The sequence below is a fragment of the Miniopterus natalensis genome, chromosome 11 (assembly GCF_054644295.1).
Source record: "Miniopterus natalensis isolate mMinNat1 chromosome 11, mMinNat1.hap1, whole genome shotgun sequence".
NCBI classification, from domain to species: Eukaryota; Metazoa; Chordata; class Mammalia; order Chiroptera; family Miniopteridae; genus Miniopterus; species Miniopterus natalensis.
The window spans coordinates 47,097,297-47,121,043 of record NC_142091.1 but is presented as its reverse complement, the minus strand read 5'-3'; the positions used below and the strand labels follow the sequence as shown (position 1 = coordinate 47,121,043).

Here is a 23,747-nt window from a genome sequence, read left to right as displayed (position 1 = left end):
TAGTGGTGGAATATAAATTGGTACCTTTCCCATGCTTTAATTGAAATTTACAACCCGCAGTTGTAAGAAATAACAGAGAGATCCCATGCATCCTTTACCCGTAGGTTCTCTTTTAAAGAGCAATTTGTCAGTGTAAGTGGAGAATCTTAAAAGTATTCACATTTTCATCCAGAAATCCCATTTCTTGGAACCTATCCTAAAAAAATAATTCAAAGGAAAGAAAAAGCTATATGCATAAAAATGTCCACCCAAGACCATATATAATATATATATATTCATATATATAATTTATACATACATATCTATCTATAAGTTAAACCATAAAGAATCAGTTCATTAAAAAACATAGCCACTAGATAGAATATTTTATAGCCATTAAATCACATTTATGTAGACTGTGAGGTAATTGGCTTAATACCCGTAATATAATGTTGATTTAAAAAGGCACAAAATTTTATGTACAACTTAGCATTCATATGTGGAAAGTGGTGAAATTATGGTTAACTGTCTCTTTCAAAACTTTCTATAACAATTTCAAATTTCATTTTTTCAAATTTTTAAAATTCGTTTTCCTACTTTTGTCAGCATTTAATTTGAGAAGGAAATCAAAGTAAAAGACGCCTGTTTATTGACCCAATAATGATAACTAACTGCCCAGCATGAGCCGTGGACTCGTGCTGGGAAAGGGCCACTTACTTGCATCTTCCTCTGGAGAAGGAGGGACCCTCTGGCCCAGGGAGCGGAAAGGCTGCGCCCGCCTCTCCAGGGGCGAGTTGTCCACAGGCTGCACCCTCCCCTTGGAGATGCTAAAGATGTCACGGAGGTCCTTTCTTTGTCTGGGTTCTTGGAGGGAACTCTCAAAAGATCTGTCTTTGAATCTGAGGGAGGAAAAGAATGGGATTTTCCTCTTTGGACTCCTAGAAGCATCTGGAAAGGTCTCCTGCAGACTCACTTTCTCGAGGAGGGTGGGGACATCTTCCACCTTGTTGCAGGCTGGGGAAGCGAATGCAGGGGACATCCTGGAGCGCCGGGTGGGTAAACTCTGGGTGCGGAGGGCAGGGTCGGGAAGGCCGTCGGGGTAAAGCTTGGCAGCCCTAACAGGTGGGGTGCCCGAGGAGAAGGCGGCTGAGGCCCTGCTCGCCGTGTCTCTCCCAGGGGACTGCTGGTCCCAGTCTTTACTGGGGCTGGTTTTCCGAAGGCTGAAGGAGCGAGTGCAAGCTTGCGGCTGGCTGGTGGGCAAAGTCCTTGATTCTGGCTTGGCCCAGGCCTTCCTCCCACCTTCAGAGTTGGGAAGCAAGGCCCCCAGGGATCTGCTGATGGCATTGGCAATGAGCCTTAGCGGGGACTTTGGTGGAGACACGTTTCGCTTCTCCAGAGTCCTTTCAGTTGGGGTCCTCCTCGTCTGAGCCTCTGCCTGGGCTGGCAGGGTCTCTCTCTCTGCCCGAGGGAGCAGCAAGGGATGGACTGGCTTCGGCACACGGCCCCTTCTACCATTCTCGGCACTTTTTGGGGAAAGCTGTGGCCCAGCTTCGAGGCGCAGGCTCTCTGTGTGGATGTCATTCCAATCCAGCAACCTGGTCTTCTGCTCCTGAGTGAGGGCTAACTTCTTTAAGCCCACCTTCTTCCCCTCGGCCAGCTTTGACCCACCCTCTTCTTCCCTCCAGGAATCAGGATTCCCTTCTCCTGAGGCCTCTCCAGCCCTAGGGGACGGATCTTGGTCTGGCAAGCACCTGTCCTTCCCTATAACAGGTTGTGGGCCTCTGTGGGTGCTGAAGGTGTCCTGACAGTCATCAGGAGCCATCTCTGCAGGGCTGGGTGGCATGGGACTTGCAAGGCCACCTCCCCCAGGCCCCACCAGGCAGTACTCTGCCTGCTCCAGCACTTGGCCATGAGGCAGATATAGAGGGATTTCTTTGGGTGCTCCTTGGGCTCGGGCTCGCCTCAGAAAGATTGGGGTGGAAGGACTGAAATGACCTCTTGAGACCTGCTAGGCAAAAAATAGAAATTTAGAAATTTCCAACATTTATTATATGAGGAAGTCACATCTCAGTCTATAGCCCCTCCCTTCCTCTCTCCAGGTCTCAGATACCCAAAATCTAAAAGAACTCTGCATAGGATGATTTCAGAGGGCAGCTCTTGGCTCAAATGATCACCTTGGGACCTGCTGGAATCTCCCTGGAGCCCCTGGATCAAAGGCTTTTCTGGGTCTTGGATTAGGTGGGTAGGAAGCCAGAAGGTTAGGCAAAGACATGGACAAGCTCCTGGGCCAATGATGGTAGGGCTGGCCTGGCCCCTTTGGGTGGTCCGGCACATAAGGAAGGATAGAGCCCCCATGGCTTGCTCAGCCATGTCCCTACTAATAGGCATGTTCCACCCACAGGTGTGTTTCTCTAACTACCAAGAAACCAAGGCTTCTTGCTCAGAGCCTACTGAAGTGAGGAGAGAGAGCTACCTTTCCGGGTGGGAGCTGTGGGGCAGGATGGCTGTCAGGACCCTCCAATGCCCTTTCTAACCCTGACTCTTGCCCTGGACCACTGGGAAAGTGACCATTTCCAGCATGCAGGACCGTGGCTCCTGGCAAAGGAAGACCAGGGTGGACTCCACAAGGAGGGGCTGTGCCTGCCTGGAGCTCTGGCCTAGGGCAGGTCATGGGTCAGCAGCTCCACAAGAGCATGTGCTTGTCTTTCCTGTGCTCTCTCCTGCACAGAGCCTAGAGCAGGGCCTGGCAGGTCACAGGGGCCTGACGAAATCATGTTGAAGGAGAGTCCAACCCTGCGTTTCTCAGTGATGTCATTTTCTATTCAAGGGAAATGCTGCTTCCGAGGTTCTCAGCTCCTCCCAAAGGCACCCTCGGGTCTGTGCCTGCACTCCTGCAGTTGCCAGCTTCTCAACACCCCCAGGGAAGACCTCCAGGGTGCAGTACATGTCCTAGCACCTCTGCATCCCACATCCCAGCCTAGACTCTGCACCCAGTAACGTCTGCTGAGTGAATGAGCAAGCGGCTGCGCCCAGGGGGTGGCTGAGAGGAGCAGGGTGAGGTTCTGTGGAAGGGACTCGCGAAGGATGCCCTGGGTGGACTCTCGACAGAGCATCCCTCAGGCCCTGGCTTTGCACGTGGGGTGACTGGCCAGTGCTACGAAACGGGAGTTAAGTGTGGAAGCGGGAGGAGTGGAGGCAGCTCAGCTTCCTCACACCTGTGCGGGGCGTGGAGGGGCAGTTACCTGAGGTGGAGGGGAACCGCCTGGAGCATTGCCTGGGACACTGCCTGAGGAGGACGCTGGGGAGGCCGAAGCTGAGGACAAGGGCGACGGAGACACAGGAGAAGCTTCCTTTGGAGGTGACACAGTTCCTTCACTGTTCACTGGCATCGAACCTACCAAGGAAAGAGCACGCTCTCCATTAGAGTGGTCACTACCTTATTTCATCACGGACAGGGGAAGCTTTAGGTGAAGCCCCGACCCCAAAAATGCAGAGGGAGGAAGGTGTCAGAGATGGATTCAAGGCCCCGAGGCCCACGGACTGGGACTTGGAGGGGTGGGGTAGGAGCGGCAGCTCCTCTCGGGGAAAGGGGCTCCCAGGAAGAGAAGTCTAAGAACCACCGTGCTTCACACTCATGTGAGCGATGGAACAGGAAGCCCCCCGGGAGTTTCAGAAATGGACATCTACTGGGAAAGGGCCCCCGAAGCCACTCGACGAGGCTGGGGCTGCGTTAAACCACTCGGCCAATACACCACCCGAGGCCTCTTCCCACAGCACCCTGCACCATCAGCTGTGGGCCCCGGCCACGCAGGCGCTGCTAATGAAACGGCTCCTTTCTCTCACATGTGCGCCACGGGGCTCTCAGAGGAGGTGCTTAGCTTGAGATTTTAAGAGTATACAAGGGAGGGGGTTATCATGAATATCAGATCATTTGAAGCATATGGAGTGAGGCTCATGCCAAGCTCCTGCTGGTCAGGGACAAGGGAGACGCAGCGGATGTGCGCAGAGCAACGTGAGAAAGGAGTGCGGCCACGGCCGAGAGGACGAGCCTGACTCTGAACTGTGGGAGCTGAAATCGATTAGCCTAGAGACAGCAGATCTCTGACAGCTGTAGCCCATGAGATCAGTCCCATTCTCTCTCACCATCTCTCCTGAGTGCACACATGCACACACGCACACACACACACACACACACGTGCACACCCCCCCCTAGGGACCTTAAATCTAAAACTGCAAGCATTTTGTTTCCATGTTGAGCCATTTCAGTAACCTGCCCTCAAAGGGATTCAGAAAATGCCATGCTCCGTTTCCGACTTCCCCACTCAGCGTCTGACCTGCCTGCTGAGCCGGCGCTCTCGTGAACACTCCCAGCACACAAGGGCTGTCCAGGACCACTGTCTCCAACTACCCCGCCGACCCATTCCAACTTTCCTCTGAGGTGTCCAGCCTTCAGGTTTCAGCTCGCTTCCTAACTCAACACAATCCCCTGGCCTCAGTTTCCCCAAAACTATGGGAAAGAAGCACCTCCTTCTGGACCCACCCAGGTGAGGCCAAACCCAAGCCCTGGCCTAGAAGCATTCCTTTGAGGCCCATCTTCACAGCAGGCCACACAGGGGGTTTTCAGTATTCTGTCCGGCTTTCCTCATAGGAAATGCAAGCCTGTCAGAGCGCCTGTCCCAGTCCTGGGCTCTGGAAAGACGGCCCCCACACACATAGCTCCCAGGGAAGCCCTCCAGAATGCTTCAGGGGCAAGAGGTAACTCAGGGGAGCAGATCAGAGGCGGCAGGAAGGAGCTGCTGGGGAGAAAGACCGCCGGCTGCCAGGAGCTGATGCGGGGGAGGCAGCTGGCCTGTTACCCAAACCCCCACCTTAGCCCCGGGACCTCTATCTCAGCCCACAGTTCTATGGTTCGAACCTAAAAAGGCAAAAGTTGTGAGTCAGTTGCCGTTTCCTGTGCTCGGCTTGCCAGATTCCTGCCACATTCCTTCTCCTCCCCTTCCTCGCCCCCCATCCTCCTCTCTCTGCCACCCCCTGACTCAACCTCCTGAACTGTCTCAAAGTCCCCTCAGCTCAGCAAACTGCCTTTTTGCTCCCGGAGGCGCTCTCCCAGAACCTTCTGACACAGGGCCAGGGACACCTTGGCAACTAAGCCTGACAGGAAGCCTCGGGGTTCACAAGATCATGGCCTGGGAGCTGCTCCCTCTCTTCTCCTTTCTCTCACACACCCACCCCCGTCCCAGCTAGTGGGGTCTCTCACACACCGTCTCCAGAAGAACTTGGGGGGGGGGCCTGAGGAGATGGGGCTGAAACACCTGCCATTCAAGCTGCTGCTTGGGGGGGGGGGCTGCCTGGAGAGGAAGGGGAGGCCAGGGCAGAGCTCCAGGTGACAGGGAATCTCACCTGCCTGAGGTGGCTGATGGGTTTGGGCTCCCTCAGAAAACGGTAAAGGGGAGCCTGGAATCCCACCTCCTTTACATCCACCCCAGGTGCCTGACACAGCAGGTTTCTTCACCCCCCAGCTCCCTCCTCCAGAGGGCAAGAAGTGTACTGCTGCTTCAGGGGAGGTTGAAGGAATATAATGAGATGAAAAGAGGTGCTAGTGCAGGATGCGAAAATGCTACCTGCTGCCTAAATATTAAGTCCACCCCCTCTCCTCTCCCCATGCACACAAGTGGTGTCCAATAATGGCACTGCTGAACCACTGACCCGTCCCAGAGGGGGCCGCACACCCTTGTGGGCCCAGGAACCCCTCATTCATCAACTCAGATCTGCTTCTGCTGGCTCTTTCTTTCATTAACACCTGGCATGGCCCAGCCAGGGCTGCCCTGCCCTGCCCTGCCCTGCCCTGCCCTGCACAGGGGTCTCTGTCCTGGGTGTTGCTGGTCCTTCAGCTCCCTTTGTGAGAAGGGGGTTGATGAGCCTGGGTTACAGCCCCACATCCCATCTGGGCCAAGTACCTCTCCTCTGGGAGGTCTGGACCTTAAAGGTCATTCTGGTGAACATGGCCACCTGGGGGAGGGTGCCAAGGGCAGTCACACAGAACCAGCCTTTTCAGGACAGCGAATGGACAGAGGAGATGGTGCCCTGTGTTCTGCTCCCTACTACAGGACTGGCCTTGCCCATTGAAGGCAAAATGAAAGTGACCCAAAAGATGGCTCTAGTGGTTTTTAGCTCTGGGGATTTTTTAAAAGACCATGCGACTGCAGGGTGCAGCTTCCCAGGATTTTGAGCTCAGGCAATGGCTCAAATCCTCCCAGAGTCTTGGAGTGCCCTCTAGGGGCGACAGCCCAAACAGGCCTGAACCCAAGGGCTTCATTTGTGCCTGCCCTCAGTCCAGCCAGCTTGTTCCCGGGTTTGGTCATTCATTTGTTCACCCTTCATTCATAAGTTCATTCATTCATTCAGAAAGGAAGGACGTGGTGCCTCCTTTGGGCCAGGCCCATGCTAGGAACTATGCCCATAGATATGGTTTGAATGCAAGGCCTGCCCTCAAACCAGCTTTTACCAGTACCTGATATTCCTGGGATTACTAAAGGTATGGCTGAGGTCTCCAGACGCATCTCAGAAACCATGCTGCTGGTTACCAGTCCCCCCTGGCCAGGCTGTGAGGGTCCCCCACCAGACTCCCAGCTCTCAGGCCAGACTGGGAACTTCTTGAGAGCAAAGATAATCCCCTTGCTCTGGTGGCACTCAGTACAGTGGACTGGAAGCACTAGGATGGAATCTATACCCAAATGGACCCACCCATAGAAGCAGAAATTCCATGTGCTAGGGCGGTAAATGAGATGACTTGTGGAAAAGGCCTGGCCTAGATCTTCATAAACATGAATTGGCTCCTTCCCCTCACTCTCACTGCCTGGGGCTATAAGTTGATTCAAGAGTTATTTTGGGTTGTCCAGGTGAAGTGCCCTGCCCAGGTGTGCAGCCCTGATCCAGCTCCAGAGGCACCTGTGTCCCAGCCTGACCCTAGTGAGCGAGGCTGCAGGTCTAGGGGTTGCTGGGAGAATGACTCACCGGCCAGGAGTCAGCACTGACTCAGAAGGAAGAAGTCAGCTAAATGAGCACTATGCTCCAACTACAACAACATTATCTTTTTTAGAAACCTTTGTCTAACCCAAGGCTTTCCTGGGTTCATCTCTCCTAGAGCAAGGCCCGGAGAGGGTGTGTAGGGGCAGGAAGAGGTGGGAGGCAGCGACGGAATTGGAATCAGAAGAGTCCCTGCCCCTCCCTCAGGCTGGAAGAGGGAATCCCTGCTCTGTAATAGCTGCACCAGGAACGTGGGCAGCCCTGGGATGCTGCACAACTGTGTGTGGTCACTGTGCCCCCCCAATGGGAGCCCTCTGCCTTGGCATCCACCACAGAGCCTGGTCCCCACATGCCCATCTCTTCCCTGGGATGTGAGGACCACAGCCTGCTCAGAAAAAGGGGCAAGGCAATGCGCACTTGTGCACTTGTGCATATTTGCTTGCAAGCATGCATGTGTGGCGGGGGGGAGGGCTTCCTTCATTGCTTTGCCCATGACTGCATGAAGTTAAGCTGCTGCCCCCGGCCCACTGTATGAATCAAAACATACAGTGAGCCCGGGAGTCAGTTTCCTCATCAGTGTTACAAAAAGCTTGAAGCTGATGCCATAAGGCCCCTTCCAAGTGTAACTGAGTCCTAAGGCTCTAAGATTCTGGAGCGGGGAGCTGTGGGGGAAGGGAAGGTCCCAAATCCCTTGGGAAATGCTTCCTCTAGTCAGCAGCGGAAACAGGGCCAGCCTTATATCTTTCCTTTCCCCTCACACCCAGGAGGCCAGGTCAGAGAGGACTGGTAAGGAATGAGAGCAGCTGCCCCTGAGAATTAGTCAGAGAACTCTTGCCCACCCCCACCCACCCCAACCCCCACCCCCACCCCCAGAGAACTCATGACTCACTCGACTGGAATTTTCTTCTCCAGCTCTGGTATTTGCTGGGAGTTGGGGACTGGAAGCTGCTGGCCCGTTGTAGAGCTGAAATGGAAAAAAGAAAGGAGCAGGGACAGTGGGGAAAGAGGAAGAGTCTGTTAAACTTGTAGGAAAAAAAAATAGAGAGTTTTCTCCTATAGTCCATTTACCAAAAGCGAATTGGCTAATGATCATAGTTGACTGAGGCCCTTCCTTCCCCCAGACTATACCTTCCTGTCCCCACCACACACACCTCCAGTTTCTCACTTACTCATCCATCAAATATTTATTGAGACCCTGCTGCGGGATAGGTACTGCCACCTTTTAGAAAATGCCTCAGATTATGACCATCATTCTAAATGGCCCATCACTAATGAGCATATATATATGTACGTTTATATGCCTGCATGTTTACCCATATACATACATGCCCATACACACACACTCATTTGCTTTTAGCAGAGCAGTTCTTCAAAGCTGACATCTCACATCAGCGCCCCACGTATGTACCAGATAAAAACTAAACTGCTCTCACTGAGACCTGGAAGCTGCAGAAAGCTCTAGCCTCTCTCCCCTTCCCCTCAGAGCCCTGCAAATCCTCTGGGAACCAGCTCTAACTGAGCCCCTGGACAATCCATTGCCATGAACATCACCTTGGCCTTGGCTCCAATGGAAACATTTGCAGGAGACTGTGGACTGTGCACTGAGGACCCTCCACCCAGCTGGGCCTTGGGAATTAGCTGAGCAAAATGACCATCACATGCAGAAGAAAAATTCCCACACAGGCTCAGATTTGGCCTCCGGCTCCAGGTCCCTGTGGTTCCATCACAGCCTTGAAAGAATGGGGGTGGTTCATGCCTGAATGCTCATAGGTGGGACCAAGGGGCAAGGGGAAAGAAAGGCCACGGGAGTTATGTAGGTGTGAGGGGAGTGGAGGGAAGGTTTGAATGCAGGCCTCTCTGAATCTGAGGCCCAGCTAGCACAGCCCTCCCTCTCTCTCTGTAGAAAGTCCTGGATTCCACTCCATCTCCCTGCCAGTGTTGAGCTGCATGTGAACTCCCACCAGCCAGGCTGTGCAGCACAGGAACCAACCTTCCCAAGGGACTAGATCCTTCAGCTCCTCTGATCCTTGACACCTCTCCCTCCCTTACTCCATTGGGAGGTGCTTCGAGCCTGTTCCAGTCGCAGGCTCCCCATCCCACAGGCCTATTTTCATAACCACACGTGTGGGTTTGAGGGGAGCTGGTATGGACAGGCATGGGGGCTGGTCGATCCATCTCCCTGTTACAGGATGAACAGTCTGCCTACAGTCTGGGTCCACTTCCTGCCACCAAGTGCAGGTCAGGGTTTTTGGGGCTGGTGTTTCGCACAAGGAGCAAGCTGGCCTCACGCACAGTGACATCCTGCTGACCAATGTCAACCTCTTAATCAGATCACAGGGAAACTACTTAAGAAACATAAAAAAGGGCTTCAAGCTCTTATTGCTTCTCCTTAGCTTTTAACCTTGTAGAATGAAACTTAATAGAAATGGCTCAGGTTCCCGAGATGACGTAACCCATCACTGATGTGCATAGGGCACACACACGTACGCATTTTTACCCCAGTAGGAACAATAGGGTGGGTAATTACTTCACCTGATAATTCTGAGCAGAGTAAAGGAGGGCTGTTCCCTTCTTTTTTACCTTATATTTTATTTATATTTATTTAATTTATTCATATTTATTTTAAGGGAGTGTTTTTGGAGATCTTAGATGGTAAGTATTGTGCCATATGAGGCTGATGATATAATTTTATTGTTACAAACTAGTAGTGTCCTCCATAGGCCATTGGACCATCCTGTTATCAAATTACTGTCAGAAAAAAATGGATAAATACCAAATTTTTAAAATCAGAGTAATTTGGGAGCAGATTGTCCTCCTAACGCTCATTGGCTTATGTCCAGGCACCCAGTGCACTAGGTGAACTCATTTAGTTACTTAGGCATGCACCTTCACAACTCATTCATCCAGATGTAAATTGAGATTGAATCTCTATCTCTGAAGGTGAGGGGGCAGCAATGTACCTTCAAAACAAGATTTTGTTTTTTTAATCCTCACCTGAGGATATTTTTACATTATTTTTCAGAGAGTGGAAGGGGGGGTGGAGAAAGAGAGAGAGAGAGAAACATTGATGTGAGAGAGATACATTGACTGGTTGCCTCCAGCACTTGCCTCGACTGGACTGGGGCTGGGGATGGAGCCTGCAACCGAGGTACGTGCTCTGGACCGGAATTGAACCCGAGAAACTTCAGTCCATGGGCCAACACTTTAACCACTGAGCCACGTCAGCTAAGAGTGAAACAAGATTTTTAAGAACCACTAAACTAGGTATTGTAGGGGAGCAGTATTGAGCATTTTCCTGGCCTCGATAACCCAGAGCTTAAGTTCTATTTCAAACCATCATCTGGGCTGTGCTCTATGCTAAAGAAGTTGTGGGGAGGTGATAGGTTCCTTGGTGAGCTGAGGTAGCCCCAGATTGTGGTAAAGACATAAAAATGACCATTTCTGTCATTTTTAAGTGTAAAGTTCAGTGGCGTTAAGGACATTCATATTGTCCTGCGACCGACACCAGGATCCATCTCCAGAAGTTTTTCCCCTCCCCAGCCTGAAGCTCTGTACCCATTACACAACTCCCCACCCATCGTCTTCCCTGGGCCCTGGTGAGCACCGTTCTACTTTCTCCTTTGCGAGTTTAACGCTTCCTGGCACCTCTTAGCAGTGGAAACCTTACAATACGCATCTTTTTGTGTCTGGCTTATCTCGCTTAGCACAGTGACTTCAAGGTTCGTTCACGGCGCAGCGTGTTATTCGGGCTGAACAGCGTCCCGTCTGTGGCTGCAGCACAGCTTGTTTATCCATTCACCTGCTGATGGACAGCGGCCGGTTTCTCCCGTTTGGCGGCTGGAATAATGCTGCTATGGGCAGCACAGTGCACATCTCAGGATTCTTTTTAAGGCAATAGCTTGGTCTTGTCCAGCATTTCCTTGGCTCACCGCTGAACCATATGTCCAGGTGAACACTGCGATTAATAAGGCCCCTAACACCCACAACGTGATGTCAACTCTACGTTATCTGGTAAAGGGATGGGCTCACCACACCCAGCAACACAACACGCAGTACTTGGTCCATGCCAGAGGCTTTACCCTCACAGTATGGTTTGCCCAGCAAGGATCAAAACCAAGATGGGTGAAGACGAGATCGACAGAAGACTGCTTGAAAGTCATGCTGTCTGTCCACTTCTCTGTCTGCTCTCTGTTTTATTCTGAGATTAAACTGGACTGTCAGAGACCAAATGCCTTGGCCGCACTGCCTTGTTCTCGCAACCCGACCGCTCCCAGGGAGAACTGCCCTTGTCAAGTCATGTTTTACTCATGCCCCCCCGGCCAGGGAGGGATGCTGAATGAAACAGCCCCAGGAAAACTGTGGCTGCATATTTGGCAGAGCCATTGTTCAAGGCGTGATCTAATACATCTCTCAATATCATCTCTTTGACACGAGCTGGGAAATTTCTAAAGAGTGAGGCATTAGGAAAAGTGGTACCTGCTCTGAGACCTGCTCCTGCAAACCAATGTATTTTTTCCCTCATGAACAATGAGAATAAAAATGGTCTGTTTCCCTTTTCATTCTGGCTGCCAGAAAATTCAGAACCAAATTGTGATTCCACTAGAGCAACTGTTTAGGACCATGATCTTCCTCTCTGATCTTGAGGCTTTAGCTTTCATGTACATAGACATACAATTTTGCTTTACATCTTTCTTACAAGTTTCCTAAAATCCCCTGGCAACTGAGGAGAGAAGAGAAATGGCGGGAAAGAATGAAAGGCAGGCAGGCTTCGTATTTATTAATGAGGCCGGAGCCCAAGCAGACAGACGGGCTGACCTAGGCCAGGCAGCCAGGCAGAGGCAGGCTGAGCCCAGCTGGGCACAGCACAGCACTTGTTTCTCTGCAGGCGCTAAGCCTTTATGGACAACACGCCAAATGGTACTTAGCAAATCTGTCCTTTTCAGAAGCAGGCTCACAGGGGAGGGTGAATTCAGTGTTTCCAGGATTGTGGCCTCTGCCCTGGTCTTCCTGGTCCACCCCTTTCACGGGGGTTCCTGGGAAACCACCCCCCAGAACATTTCTGGGTTCAGGTGCCAATTCTGCTCTAAGCCACTAGAGGGCAGTGCAGGACAAGCTGCGCTCCTGCTCTCCCAGGGCAGCCAAGGCCATTGGTCCTGCTGGTGACAAGTTTCTATTGGCCTGTTCTTCCCACCAGAGGACTCACGTTGCTGATGACTGAATCAAAGCACCCATCCGTGGCCACCTGTATTAAAACAAGCTGGGCTTCTAAGGACAACTTCTTAGGGTGTAGAGGCACCCAGTATTGGGGCCACACTGTCCACTGGAAGGCCTCAAGAAAGCAGCCCATTTGCTCACCTGTAAACTGGGCTTCATATTACTTACCTCAAGGGTCATCTGAGGATAAATGGGACTGTGTATGGGAAAACCCCTGCCCATTCCAGGTACTCAGTGGAATTCCATCTATTATGATGTAGGCAGCTTTACTGCACTCTGCAGGCCCTGAGCACTGGCGATGGCCCTGAGCACTGGCGATGGCCCTGTGCTGCCCCAAGTAGCCCCAGGGAAGGTGTGCTGCCTGGGGCTGCATGTGGTCCAACAGCAGCTGAGCCCACCTCTCCTCCCTGGCGGGCTATGGAATGCCAGAGTGGCCTTGAGGAGATACAAAAGAGGTAAGAAGGAGACTGCTACAGGCAAGGGGGTCCTGGGGTACCTACCTCTGCCTGCCTGTGACACACAAAGACAGCCAGGCCCCCTGCCACCTTCCTATTCAAGATTCCAAAGCTCCCCATGAAGAAGGAAGTGGACCTGGGTAACCGCCACTTGCACCCCAGGCCCCTAAAGTCCCAGCCCCATTGCCTCTGAGCCTGCAGGTCATATCTCCTGTCACCTGGTCCTCCATGGGTTAAAACTGGCCATGGGGCTCTCTGCTCCCACATGTCCCAGGATCAAGCAAGCCCATCTCCCATTGCAGGCAGGCTCCCTGCTCACCGTGCAGAGCTCGGGGTTCCTCAGGGCCCTGTGCAGAGGCTGCCCTGGTCAGGGGTTCCCTCAGGGAACTGTGACGGGTAATGGGCTGCAGGAGAGGCAGGGGTTTCGGTTGTTGGGGTCTCTCCTCACAGGGATCTGCACTGGAGGCCTCGCTGCTGCCGCAGTTCAACTCATCGGAGCTGGAAGGAGGGAAGAAAGAGTGGGTAATGGAGGAGGCTGCCAGTCACCCCCTAACCCACACTGCACCCTACCTACCACTGCCTCCAGCAGACCATGGGTTCTAGGGCAAGGGGGGGCGTTTTAGTTACCGCTGTACCCAGCACCAGCCTCAGGCTTCATTATGGGCTGAACTGTGTCCCCCAAAGTTCATATATACATATTTAAAATATGTTTTTATTGATTTTAGAGAGAGAGAAAGGGGGAAGGAGAGAGAGGGAGAAACATTGATGACAGAGAAACACTGATCAGCTGCCTCCTGCATGCCCCTACTGGGGATGGAGCCAGAAACCCAGGTAAGTACTCTGACCGGAAATCAAACCGGTGACCTTAGTTCACAGGACAATACTCAACCAAATGAGCCACACTGCCCAAGATGCCAAAATTCATATAAAGTCCTAACCCCTAGTACCTCAGAATGTGACTGCATTTGAGACAGGGTCTTTAAAAAGGTAATTAAGTTACAATGAGGCCATTAGGATGGGTCTTAATTCAATGTGACTAATGTCTAATGTCCTTACAAGAAGAGGAAATTAGGACACGGACAGGCAGAGCAGGAAAATGTCATGTGGACATGAAGATCACCATCTACATATAAACTAAGGAGAGGAGCCTGGGACAGACCCCCCCCACCCCCGCCCAGAAGGAACCAACCCCGTTAACCCTTCGACCTCAGACTCCCAGCCTCCAGAGCTGAGAGTGAATCTCAGTTGTTTAAGCCGTCCAGTCTGTGGCACTTCATGGCAGCCTTAGCGAAGGAACTCTGGCACGGGTCAGAGCGGGAGGAAGAAGCCCACCAAGTGTGCAATGAGATACTGGCCTGGAGGCTGGTCCTCTCACCCTCACCCATCCCTGGGAACGGTGGTGTGTAAGCTCTCTGGGTGAAATGAGCTCATCATTAGGGACCTGGTCCTAAACCTTCAGGCTTGACTACTGCCTGCCTCCCTTGGGAATGGATGGGGGATGGAAAAGACTACCTGGGGGAGGGGGAGGGGCAGTATTTAACCTGGGTCTTAAATAATCAGCAGGAATTCAAATGGCAGAGAAATGGAAGCCGGGTGTCCTAGGATGCGAGCACAGCGCAACCATGGTCCAGGATGAGAGAGCACAAAGCCTGCTGGACAGTGGCTTCTCAGTAAATATGCCTATTTACTGTCTCTCTCTATATACATCCAGTATGCTTCCTTTTATTAGGTCACTGCCCCTCGTCCATCTGCAGGCTTTGGTTGTCTGCCTATCCACCAGACGGCCCAGGCCCACCGGTCATGGCATCCCAGTCCCGGTCACCCCGGAGGTGGGCACGCGACATGGGTGGCACCCGCTGGAGGCCTACCTTGAAATCTTGATATTCGGGCATGAATTTATGAACGTGGGCTGTGGTCCTCAGTAGCCAGGAGTCCCAGGCATGGAGACAGCCTCTCTGTGGGCCGTTGTAATCCCATGTGCAGACAGGCAACAAGCGAGAGCGGCTATTTGAGTCCCTGGCTCCAACCTTGCCTGCAGTGAGCCCCACGCTTGCTCTTCCCATCAGAGGAACCGGTGTATTGACCTTCGTTACTGAAGCTAGTTTGAGTCATTCTACACAGTTTACCTATTAATTCTTCAATCGCACAGCTAGCTCCCCATGGGACAGGTGCTACGACTGCCCCCGTTTTACAGATGACAAAATGGAGGCGCAGAGAGGTCAGGCTGCAAGCAAGCAGGAAGCTCAGCCTCTGAACACCGTCCCCCTTCCTGACCCACTCTGCTGCCCCCTCCTGCAGTGGCCTGAGCGTACCTGCTGTCATCGCTGGTGACCAGGACACACACCGCCAGCACGTCCTGCCCAACCACGTCCTCCCCGGGGCTGATCCTCACGGAGGTCCACTCTGAGGGTGGCGGGGAGGTGGCTTCACCTTCCACATCACCAGGCTCTGGTTCCCGGACGCTCTTGGGTTTCTTGGGGGAGGTCGGCTCATCTGCTGAGAGAAGAGGGTCCAGAGAGATGGTGGGCACCATCAGCCCTGCAGGGCCCCTGCTCCTCCTGCAGAGGCTGGGCAGCTGCCGGCCGGGCTGGGACGTGTCCCTGGTTCTTACTCCCTCCCTGTAACAGAGCTGGCTTTGTCCTGTGACCTCGCAGTCATCGCACTAGAGTAGGTGGGGTGGGCTTCCCTGCCCAGCTGACATGAGGTTGACCAGGAGGCTTGCTTTGACCAGTGGGAATTAGTGGGTGCAATGAGACTGGTGGCTTTAAATGGCCTTGCTGTTTGGCTTGTCTACTCCCACTCCTGCTGGTTTGCTGTAAGAAGAGTTTGTCCCACATAACCACTGCCTTTATGCCTTGGTCCCCAATCACAGGCACACGGAACAGATCTGGAGCCACCCTATGGCCCGGAGCCTGGCCAATTCCATGAGAGCCCAGGCCACCCACAGACCTGCAGCCTGAAGCAGAGCCACCCAGCCACCCACAGACCCACAGGCAAGAAAAAGAGATGCTACAAGCCACTGGGAGTTTGGAGGCTCGTTACATAGAATTACTGTAGCAGAGACCTGACTCTGGCCCTGGCCCCTATCTGAGCCGGGGTATGTGTGCCTGTGAGCTGCATGTACAAGTGCTTCCAGAGTCAGCAGATGCCACCGACTCAGGCCTGGGCTGGAGAGTTGGAGGCGAATCAGCCACAGTCTCGGCTTTCAAGGCTCTCTTTCTGTTTCTCAGGGGAGATAAGGCATGTTCACAAAAATTTACATTATAAGCAGATCATCTAAGAGTGAAGCCAGGACGGGTGGAGGGGGAGGGAGGTCTGAGCTCCATGCACTAACGCTTTGTGTGAAGGCACCATTTTACCGAGGCTGGGGGGTGAGCGGGACCAGAGGGAGAGGCGGGGCCGCGGGGGGCCTCTGTGAGCAAACGCAGCCTGGCGGAAGCACTGCCGCCTCACGGGAACAGAAAGCCAGCCGCGCGGCCGGAGGGCAGGACGTCAAAGACACCACTGGGAAATGACAGCGTTGACACCAACCCACAGGACCCCGAGTGGCAAGGCGAAGGGTCAGCGACTCGAAGAGCAACCACTGAAGAATCAGAGGATGGGACCGACCTCTCAGGTTGGCATCATGGAAAGATCGCTCTGGCTGCAGAGTGGAAGTTGGGCGGCAGGACCCACGAGGAGGAAAGAGAGAGACTAGTGAGGAGCCCTACAGGCCGAGGACGTGCTGCTGGAGAAGAAGAGAGTGAGGGGTCGAGAGCAGCCTGGCAGGATGGGGCAGCAGCGGGCAGGGGTAACCTGTGCCAGGCTGCAGAGGCGCCACATCCACAGCCCCCGTGTCTCAGGGGCCGGCCAGCCCTGCATGGAAAGTCCCACGGTCTGCTTCTCTCTTCCCAGGGAGTTTTGACTTTGCCAGCAGGGCTGAGGGGTGGAGCAGGGTGAGGGCTCAGAGTGGCTCCCTGGGCTTCTGCAGGGGTGGGGACACGGCCAGCATCTCTCACAGTGGAGCCCAGACATCAGTGAGGGGCAGCAGGGGAGGCGATGCTGGGAGGCAGAGGCTTTGCAGACAAGTAGCTGCTGCTTCCTCTGACTGCCACCTTCCCCAGGCAAAACCCCCCAAGGACATGCTTTCCTCCCTCTGCCCCTAAGGTCCAGCCCATAGCCGGTCTCTGGGGTTCAGTGTTGCTCCTCAAGCTTGTACTTCTAGACCCCTCTCTTCATCTCCGAGGTCCCCATCTACATGCACACACCTGGAGGGCCAGTTCCAGTGGCACTGGTGCTGGGATGGGTATAATCTAAAGGCAACGGCACAGTGATGCCAACTCATCACCCAGTGGCCACGTACCTGCTAACGCTTTATGTCCATCACCCGCCACACCCCGACAACCTGAAAGGACAGGGCTGTTATCTTTACTGCGTGAGTGGAAGAATGCTGAGTCCACACAGTAACTCAGCCAGGGCCACCCAGTGAGTCAGCCAGATGGGCCGCTGCTGGGACGCAGAGCAGCCCCAGCTGAGGGACCAGGGTGTGGTCCCCTGGGCCCACCTGCCCCAGGCCTGGCTGCTCTTTGTCATGGATTTTGCCTTAAGATATCTATGGTCACAGGGAGAATCCAGGAGTACTGTAGGGCTGGGGGCTGCCCGGGAGGAGGTATGTAGGGTTCAGGACTAAGAACAATCCAGCACCTCCCAGCCCCCTGGGGGGAAGCAGGTCTGCTCAGAGCTGAGCATCCCAGCCTCCTCTCAGTGCCCTGGCCAGACACCTGCTCCCTGGTGAAAGACGAGACTCCAGAGGCAGAGCCAGGCAGTGTCCGGGAGAATGTCTTGTCCCACACCACTCCCAGCCAAGTCCTGAGGCCCTTTCCTGTCTGGGCCCCTTCTTCAGAGTCAGGGTGAGGACCCTTGTCCCAGTTCCGCTGGTGAAATTGTTCCTGTTTCTACCTAAATCTGGGACCCTTCCATTCTCCCCCAGAGCCCAGGGAGACAATATGTTCGCCTGCGTATTGTTATTAACCCCATTTTACAGATTAGGAAACTGAAGATCATGCCTGTTAGAAGGCAAAATAGAAGCAAAATCAAAACTCCCTTCTCCCAGTCAGAAAAGGGCTCTGTGGAGGTAGCAGACAGACAATGTCATAATTCTCTCCAGGTTCCTTCCCCTGAGCCATGAACCGACGCCAGCAATACCTTTCCCAGCCCAAGTCGATTGCAGGTGCCCCAGTCTGAGGTCCAGGCCAGAAGGCAGGGCCTGCCATTCCTTTATTAATTCTACAAATATTTATTGAGGGCCCGCTATGTGCCAAGCACCGTGCCACCTGCTGGGGTTATGAGTGGTCAAAAGAAACAAAGATCCCTGCCCTTAAAGAGTTTACATTCTAGCAAGGGGAAAAAATAAACAATACACACAATCAATGAGGGAATTACATAATAGGTGGGAGGTGATAAATGCTATGGGGAAACTGTCTAGTCAGGAAAGGGGGATCAGGACAGCTGGGGGTGCAGGTTGCAGGGTTAAAGGTAGCTCTCACTGGGTGGGAGATATGAGAACAAAGATTTGACTAAAGGGCAGGGTCAGCCATATAGATGCTGAGGAAGGGCATTCCTGGCAGGGGGAACAGACACTGTGAAAGCTCTAAGACAGAGGAGGAGCCCAGGGTGGCTGGGTCACAGTGTGCGAGAGAGCAGGAGGAGAGCAGGTCCGAGTTATAGGGGCCAGACCATATCGAGCTGCCTGAGGCCATTGCAAAACTAAAAGCAAAACTGTATCTCCTGCTGGCAGGTGGCAGGAGGGATGGGGGCTCCAGAGCTGAGGCTGGGTGTCTGAAGGAGAGTTTGGGAGACCAGAAAACTAGAGGAAAATAGATGTCACCGCCCAGTGTGTATTGAGACCTGTTTAGCCTCCAACTCGAAGATGCCCCATCAGGCGCTTCGAGCCCCTGCTGATCTAGAATTCCCAAAGAAAGCCTCCCTCGGGACACTGCTGGCTGCACAAAACCAGGAACGTGCTGTCTAGAACTCAGCAGGAGAGGTCTCACTGCCCCGAGAGCCCTATCAGGCATTCTCACCGACTCTACCTTCACAAAGCCCTGTGCCCACTGAGTCAGCACAGAGGGCTGAAGTCAACATCCAGGGCTCTTCCCCTGTGCCAAGGCTGTCCTGGAGCAGCGCCTGGCGCCTGGCCTGGGCCCACAGGACGCTCTGTGCCCTTACAGTTGAAGATCCTGCTCTAGTTCACCCCCTGGTATCAGTGAACTTCATCAGCATCAGCACCAGCCTCCAGGTTGCCAGGAGAGGGAGAGTTTAAGGGATGCGGCACATAATGTGCTTGGCCCCGGGCCACAGTGAGGAAACAGTCAGTCACCTCCGGGGCAGAAAGAGAAGCACTTGCTTCTTTTACTTATTTCATGGGTTAAAGCAAAGGCTGTAAATGTGAATGAGCTCATAGAAGTGACGGAGAACAGCCCACCCACCCTGCTTGACCCGCTTGAAACTTACTATTCAGGGAACTTACTATTCTGGTTGCGTGGAGACTTGTTTCTTTGGCTGGATTATCCCTTTAGCATCAGTTCCCTGGGGCAGGATTCCTGGGCCAGGAGGTCAGAGTCCTTTTGTGGATCTTAATAATTGTTGCCATATTGCTTTCCAGAAAAGATTGTCCCCATGTACTTGTTCTCAATACTAGTTACTAAGTCCAGAGATTTTTTCTTTTACAATCTACTTTACCATTTTCTTTACTACTTCAGTGGGCACAGCATGATTTGTTCCCATTCCTTTTGTAAATGCTTGCTCTTGCTTTTTAGCACTTACTTTTTAATCTGCTTGAGCGTAACCTGTCTGTGGCTTTTGCCCATTTATCACTAGGTTTTAATCAGCAAGTGTTCACTGATCAATGATGACTGTGCCAGGTACCTGGAAACACCTGCTTTCCGTGAACTTTTTAAATGCCGTAGCAAAGTACTTCTTTGTTACCATATCTAATTCATAATTTTTTCTCCTTCTGATTGCCTATTAAATATTTTCACTTTTATTGTTATACACTGAGTTTTAAAAATGGATAAAATCAGATTTGTGTCATGGTTTTCCTATGTTATTTTTTCTGTCTGAGGTTTTAAAGCTTAGAAAGTTACCACACCAAGATCTAACTAATACTCAGTTCTATTTAATTCTATTTTTTTACTGTTTTGATTTTAAGTCTTTAATCTAATGTTTCAGGAATAAAGAATACTCAACTAGACATTTATGTAAAATGTAATATGCAAAGCAACCCCCCCCCCCCCACCCCAAACAAAAACACTACAGGTATGGGAAACAGGTATGGGAAAGCCACTTGAATAGGTAAGTAAGCTTCTTTCCTAGGGGACTCCTCAAGACTTGACCGTGCTAATAAATCCTGTGCATGTCTAAGGTTGGGGAGGACTGGCAGGATCAGTATAAAACATTCCTCAAACTTGGTGCCTATGGAACCCTTTATTTACAGAGCTCCTCTGGAGCTAGTGTTCCATTGCCACCCTTTGGAAAATGTTGCTTTAACCCAATGTCAAGTAAAAAAATCAAAGCCAAACTATAAGCTCCATGAGAGTGAGGACCTTTGCCTGTTTCATCCCCTGCTATGTTCCCAGCATGCTGCAGATGCTCAGTATTAGTGGAGTAAACAAATGAGTGCATTTACAAATGAGCCAAACAAACCCAGTCTAGTACACAATACTGAGACACATACATTCCGAGATGCAGGGCTTCTGTGCACTTCACTGCTACATTGCTAGGACCTAGAATATGCCTAGGGCATGGTAGGTATTCAACAAATACTTGAATAGATGAATGAATAAAGGAATGAGAGCTCCTGACTTCAGTCCCTAACACCTTTATTTCATGGAAAGGGAAGGGTATCTCACCTGGGTCAGAGCATCTCACCTTGGTCAAGACCCCAGGCAGTTCTGAAGGCAGCTTCAGCCATCTACAGCTGGACTCAGAGGCCAAGGGCCCCAGAAATGCCCCTTTGGAGGTACGAAGGCCCTCATGAAATTCAAACATGAGTTTTCACACCAGCGTCAGAAGTTCAGCTGCATTCAGCCTGGCAATGGCAGGCATCCTATCCTGGGGAGGCTGAGAACCAGACTTCTGAAGGCAAGTAGGACTCCAAACCTTCAAGGACAGCCTACAGTGGGACCAGAGTCTGTCCTGGTGCTGTCGTCAGAGTAGCCCTGGAAGCAGAGCCTTGTAGCTGAAGACACTGAGTCACTGAGCCCTTGAGGGCACGACAGGTCTCTTAGGATCACAGATGCTCTTTGTCTGGCTGAGCACACCTACCACCTTCACCACCATCCTGAAACCAGTGTCTGGTCCTCCCTCCTGACCTTTCACTCATCACTCAGCTGAACCAGCATAAAACTGTTAAGAGCAAACTTTGCTATACAGGAACCTAAATTAGTACCCAATTCCTAAGTAAAGCTCTCCTACAGGACTATGGCTTGGATGTATTGGGGAAAATGGGCGTAAGCAGCTGTTAAGAGAGTCTGTCCCTAACAGCTGAGGGGACACTGACCCTCACCACTATGTCCAGCACCTAGAGCAGAAAAGTGTCACAAGTTTTCAAGAAAAAGATCCCAAAGCTGGGCCCAGGAGCATTGGTGACTTTTTCCAAATATTACCTGTGGGTAATATTTACTTTCAGAGTGCCCAGCACAGCCCCAGAGAGTCCCACATCACCACAGTGCAAGTCCCACCAGCAGTTTAGGGAAGACTGACCCCTAAACTAACACCTGTGTTCCAGGTCTGAGCAGCTCCCATGGCAAAGAAGAGAGGAAACAATGAGCTTTATAAAGAACCATATTTATTTTCATTTACAGCATCAAATACCATAAATAAAGCTAAACATTTTTGCTGTGTGCAAAATACAGGGTTCCATGTGGCACTGTAAATGACTGTTGAAGGTCACAAACATGCATTGCCATGAGATGGAGAGGCTAGCTAAAGAGGGGGTGGAGAGGGGAGGGGGGCACTCTTTGGTTGACATTCTATAAAGGGAGGGAGATTCTGCAAGAGAAGATAAGAAAGAGCATTGACTCAGTACTGGCCAGGATCTGCACCAGTGCAGGGGGTAACGTAGCATGAGCATGCAGGGTAGTGCAGCTGGGCCCGGAGATCAGCGTGGCTCTGGGTTGCATGCAGGACAGACTCTACCTCAGCCTGAGACCGCGAGGCCTGCCTACGATGGCTCCACCATTCTCAGAGAGGTGTTTCTCTCTAAAAGCACTCTGAACGTCCTGCTGCTCCAGGTAATGAGTCAGCAGGGAAAGTGTGCTTTGAGCAGGGCCATGGGGGCACTGAAACTGGCTGCCCCAGGGGCTGAGCTGGGTCATTTCCCAAAGCCTCCCTGGCCTGTGACATGACTGCTCTAATTGAAGCTTCTGCCTCATCTGAGACTCTGTGAGCCAAGAGAGATAAGAAGAGCTGTGCAGGGCAAAACCCTGAATCTACGGTGTAGACTGCAGCAGGGAAAGGATTTGCTAAGAAAATTGTGACGATGTGTTCACAATTCAGAGCATGGATCAAGCCTGGGAGGGGTATTTTTTTAATCCTTCCAAAAAGAGTCACCTCTGGTTTTGATCAATGACATTAATAATCTTTATATTAGAACCAATTTCAGGAGACGGTTATATGAGCGAGCTTTTTCAGAGACTCTAGACACATGTGTCCTTTTCAAAGGTGGCAGAGCCCCCCTGTGGTCCTGTCTCGGTCAGAGCTAACCCTCCCAGGAAGGCAGCGGCTTTGTCAGTGCAACTGAGAGCATGCGCAGGCCGCGGGCACAGGGCAGGCGGGACGTGCACCTGGCGGGCCGGGCTGCGACTCAGAGATAAGTGCAATTGGAAACGGCTTTCGAGCTGAACACCACCCCACGCTGTTCACCCACCATGCCACCGGCTGAGTCGGTTAGTACGCAAGACGGCAAGACACTCGCAGTTAGCGCAACGAGGACCACGGCCGGGAGGACAGGGTGCGGAAAGTGGCTTAGGGGTTAGTCCCACCCTCTGAAAATCAGCAAGAAAACCAGTCACCTCAGAGCAGAAGTGTGTCAGCCAAGAAGTGGGTGTAGCACTGGAAGTCGGAAATGAGCTGAAGGCCACAGTGTAAGGTTGGAAAGAGAAAGACAGAAATGAGAGTTTAGTTTTGAGGGGGAAAAAGGAAAACAACCAACAACAAGAGAAGACACGGGAATTGAAAACAAGGCAATCGTTAAAAAGGGGGCAACGTTCCCAAACACGTCACTGCCTGCTTAGAACAAATGAACCTTCCTGGCAGTGAGCAGGCCCTTAGCTACAAGAGCGGGCACATGTGGTTTGCATTTGTGACACTCCACAGCTCTCCACTCAGCTCCACGTGCTCTCAGGACCCCCATCCCCGATATCCTATTGGCCCTGGTTTTACTCTGGTGTCTCATAGTCACTCTCAAATCCACTGTGGAAGCTTAGAGGCATCCGCCCCCTGGGATCCACTGTGTGTTTGGTGCTGCCCACCAGGAAGGTTCAAAGTCCCAGAACATACAAACATCTCAGGCTTCCGACAGGCACACCCTGTCTCACCAGTAATTCAAACCAGTCTCTTTATGGCCATACATGACATTCTCAGAGATTCTAACTGTGGCTCATAGAGCATCCACAGAGTATCACAGCCTGCCCTGAGCTGATAATAACAATGATAGAGCTGTGCTTCTGTTCACATCATGACCTGGAGAATTTACTTTCTGGAATCAAACATAAAATGAATCAAGGACTCCTCCCCCCCATACTGAACATTAAAATCTCAGCACAGTTTTGGAAAAACACAATGCACGTCATTGGACTGAGAACAGTTCCAACTGGGACAGAGGTGTCCGTCCCCATGGACATGACCACAGCCAGACCCTATTTTACCCGAGGTTTTCAGGGAAGTGTTTGTAGAAATGCCTTCCCTCTTCTTCTCACCCTATAGAAACTTGTCATCTCAGAGCCTTCAAGAGCTCTGGCTCCAAACCCACACCAGGCTCCATCCTCACTTGGTCTGGAGGAGATCTCTAGGGTAACAAGTGCATGGAGCTGT

At 52.1% G+C, this 23,747-nt stretch overlaps 1 protein-coding gene across 5 annotated transcripts in view; it reads right to left on the bottom strand.

The window, feature by feature from the left end:
* Window positions 1–23,747, bottom strand: part of MICAL2 (microtubule associated monooxygenase, calponin and LIM domain containing 2) — a 150,058-nt gene that overhangs the window by 41,674 nt on the left and 84,637 nt on the right. For 3 of the 5 annotated variants that reach the window (XM_087821735.1, XM_087821733.1, XM_087821736.1), the window contains 5 exons: window positions 14,987–15,170; window positions 12,994–13,172; window positions 7,895–7,969; window positions 3,222–3,373; window positions 697–1,987 (listed from right to left, as the gene is read on the bottom strand). In XM_087821735.1, the coding sequence (XP_087677861.1) occupies window positions 697–1,987; window positions 3,222–3,373; window positions 7,895–7,969; window positions 12,994–13,172; window positions 14,987–15,170 (1,881 nt within the window). Of the gene's footprint in view, window positions 1–696; window positions 1,988–3,221; window positions 3,374–7,894; window positions 7,970–12,993; window positions 13,173–14,986; window positions 15,171–22,743; window positions 22,785–23,747 lie in introns of those variants that run through there. The other 2 variants (XM_087821734.1, XM_087821737.1) reach the window with 2 other exon arrangements.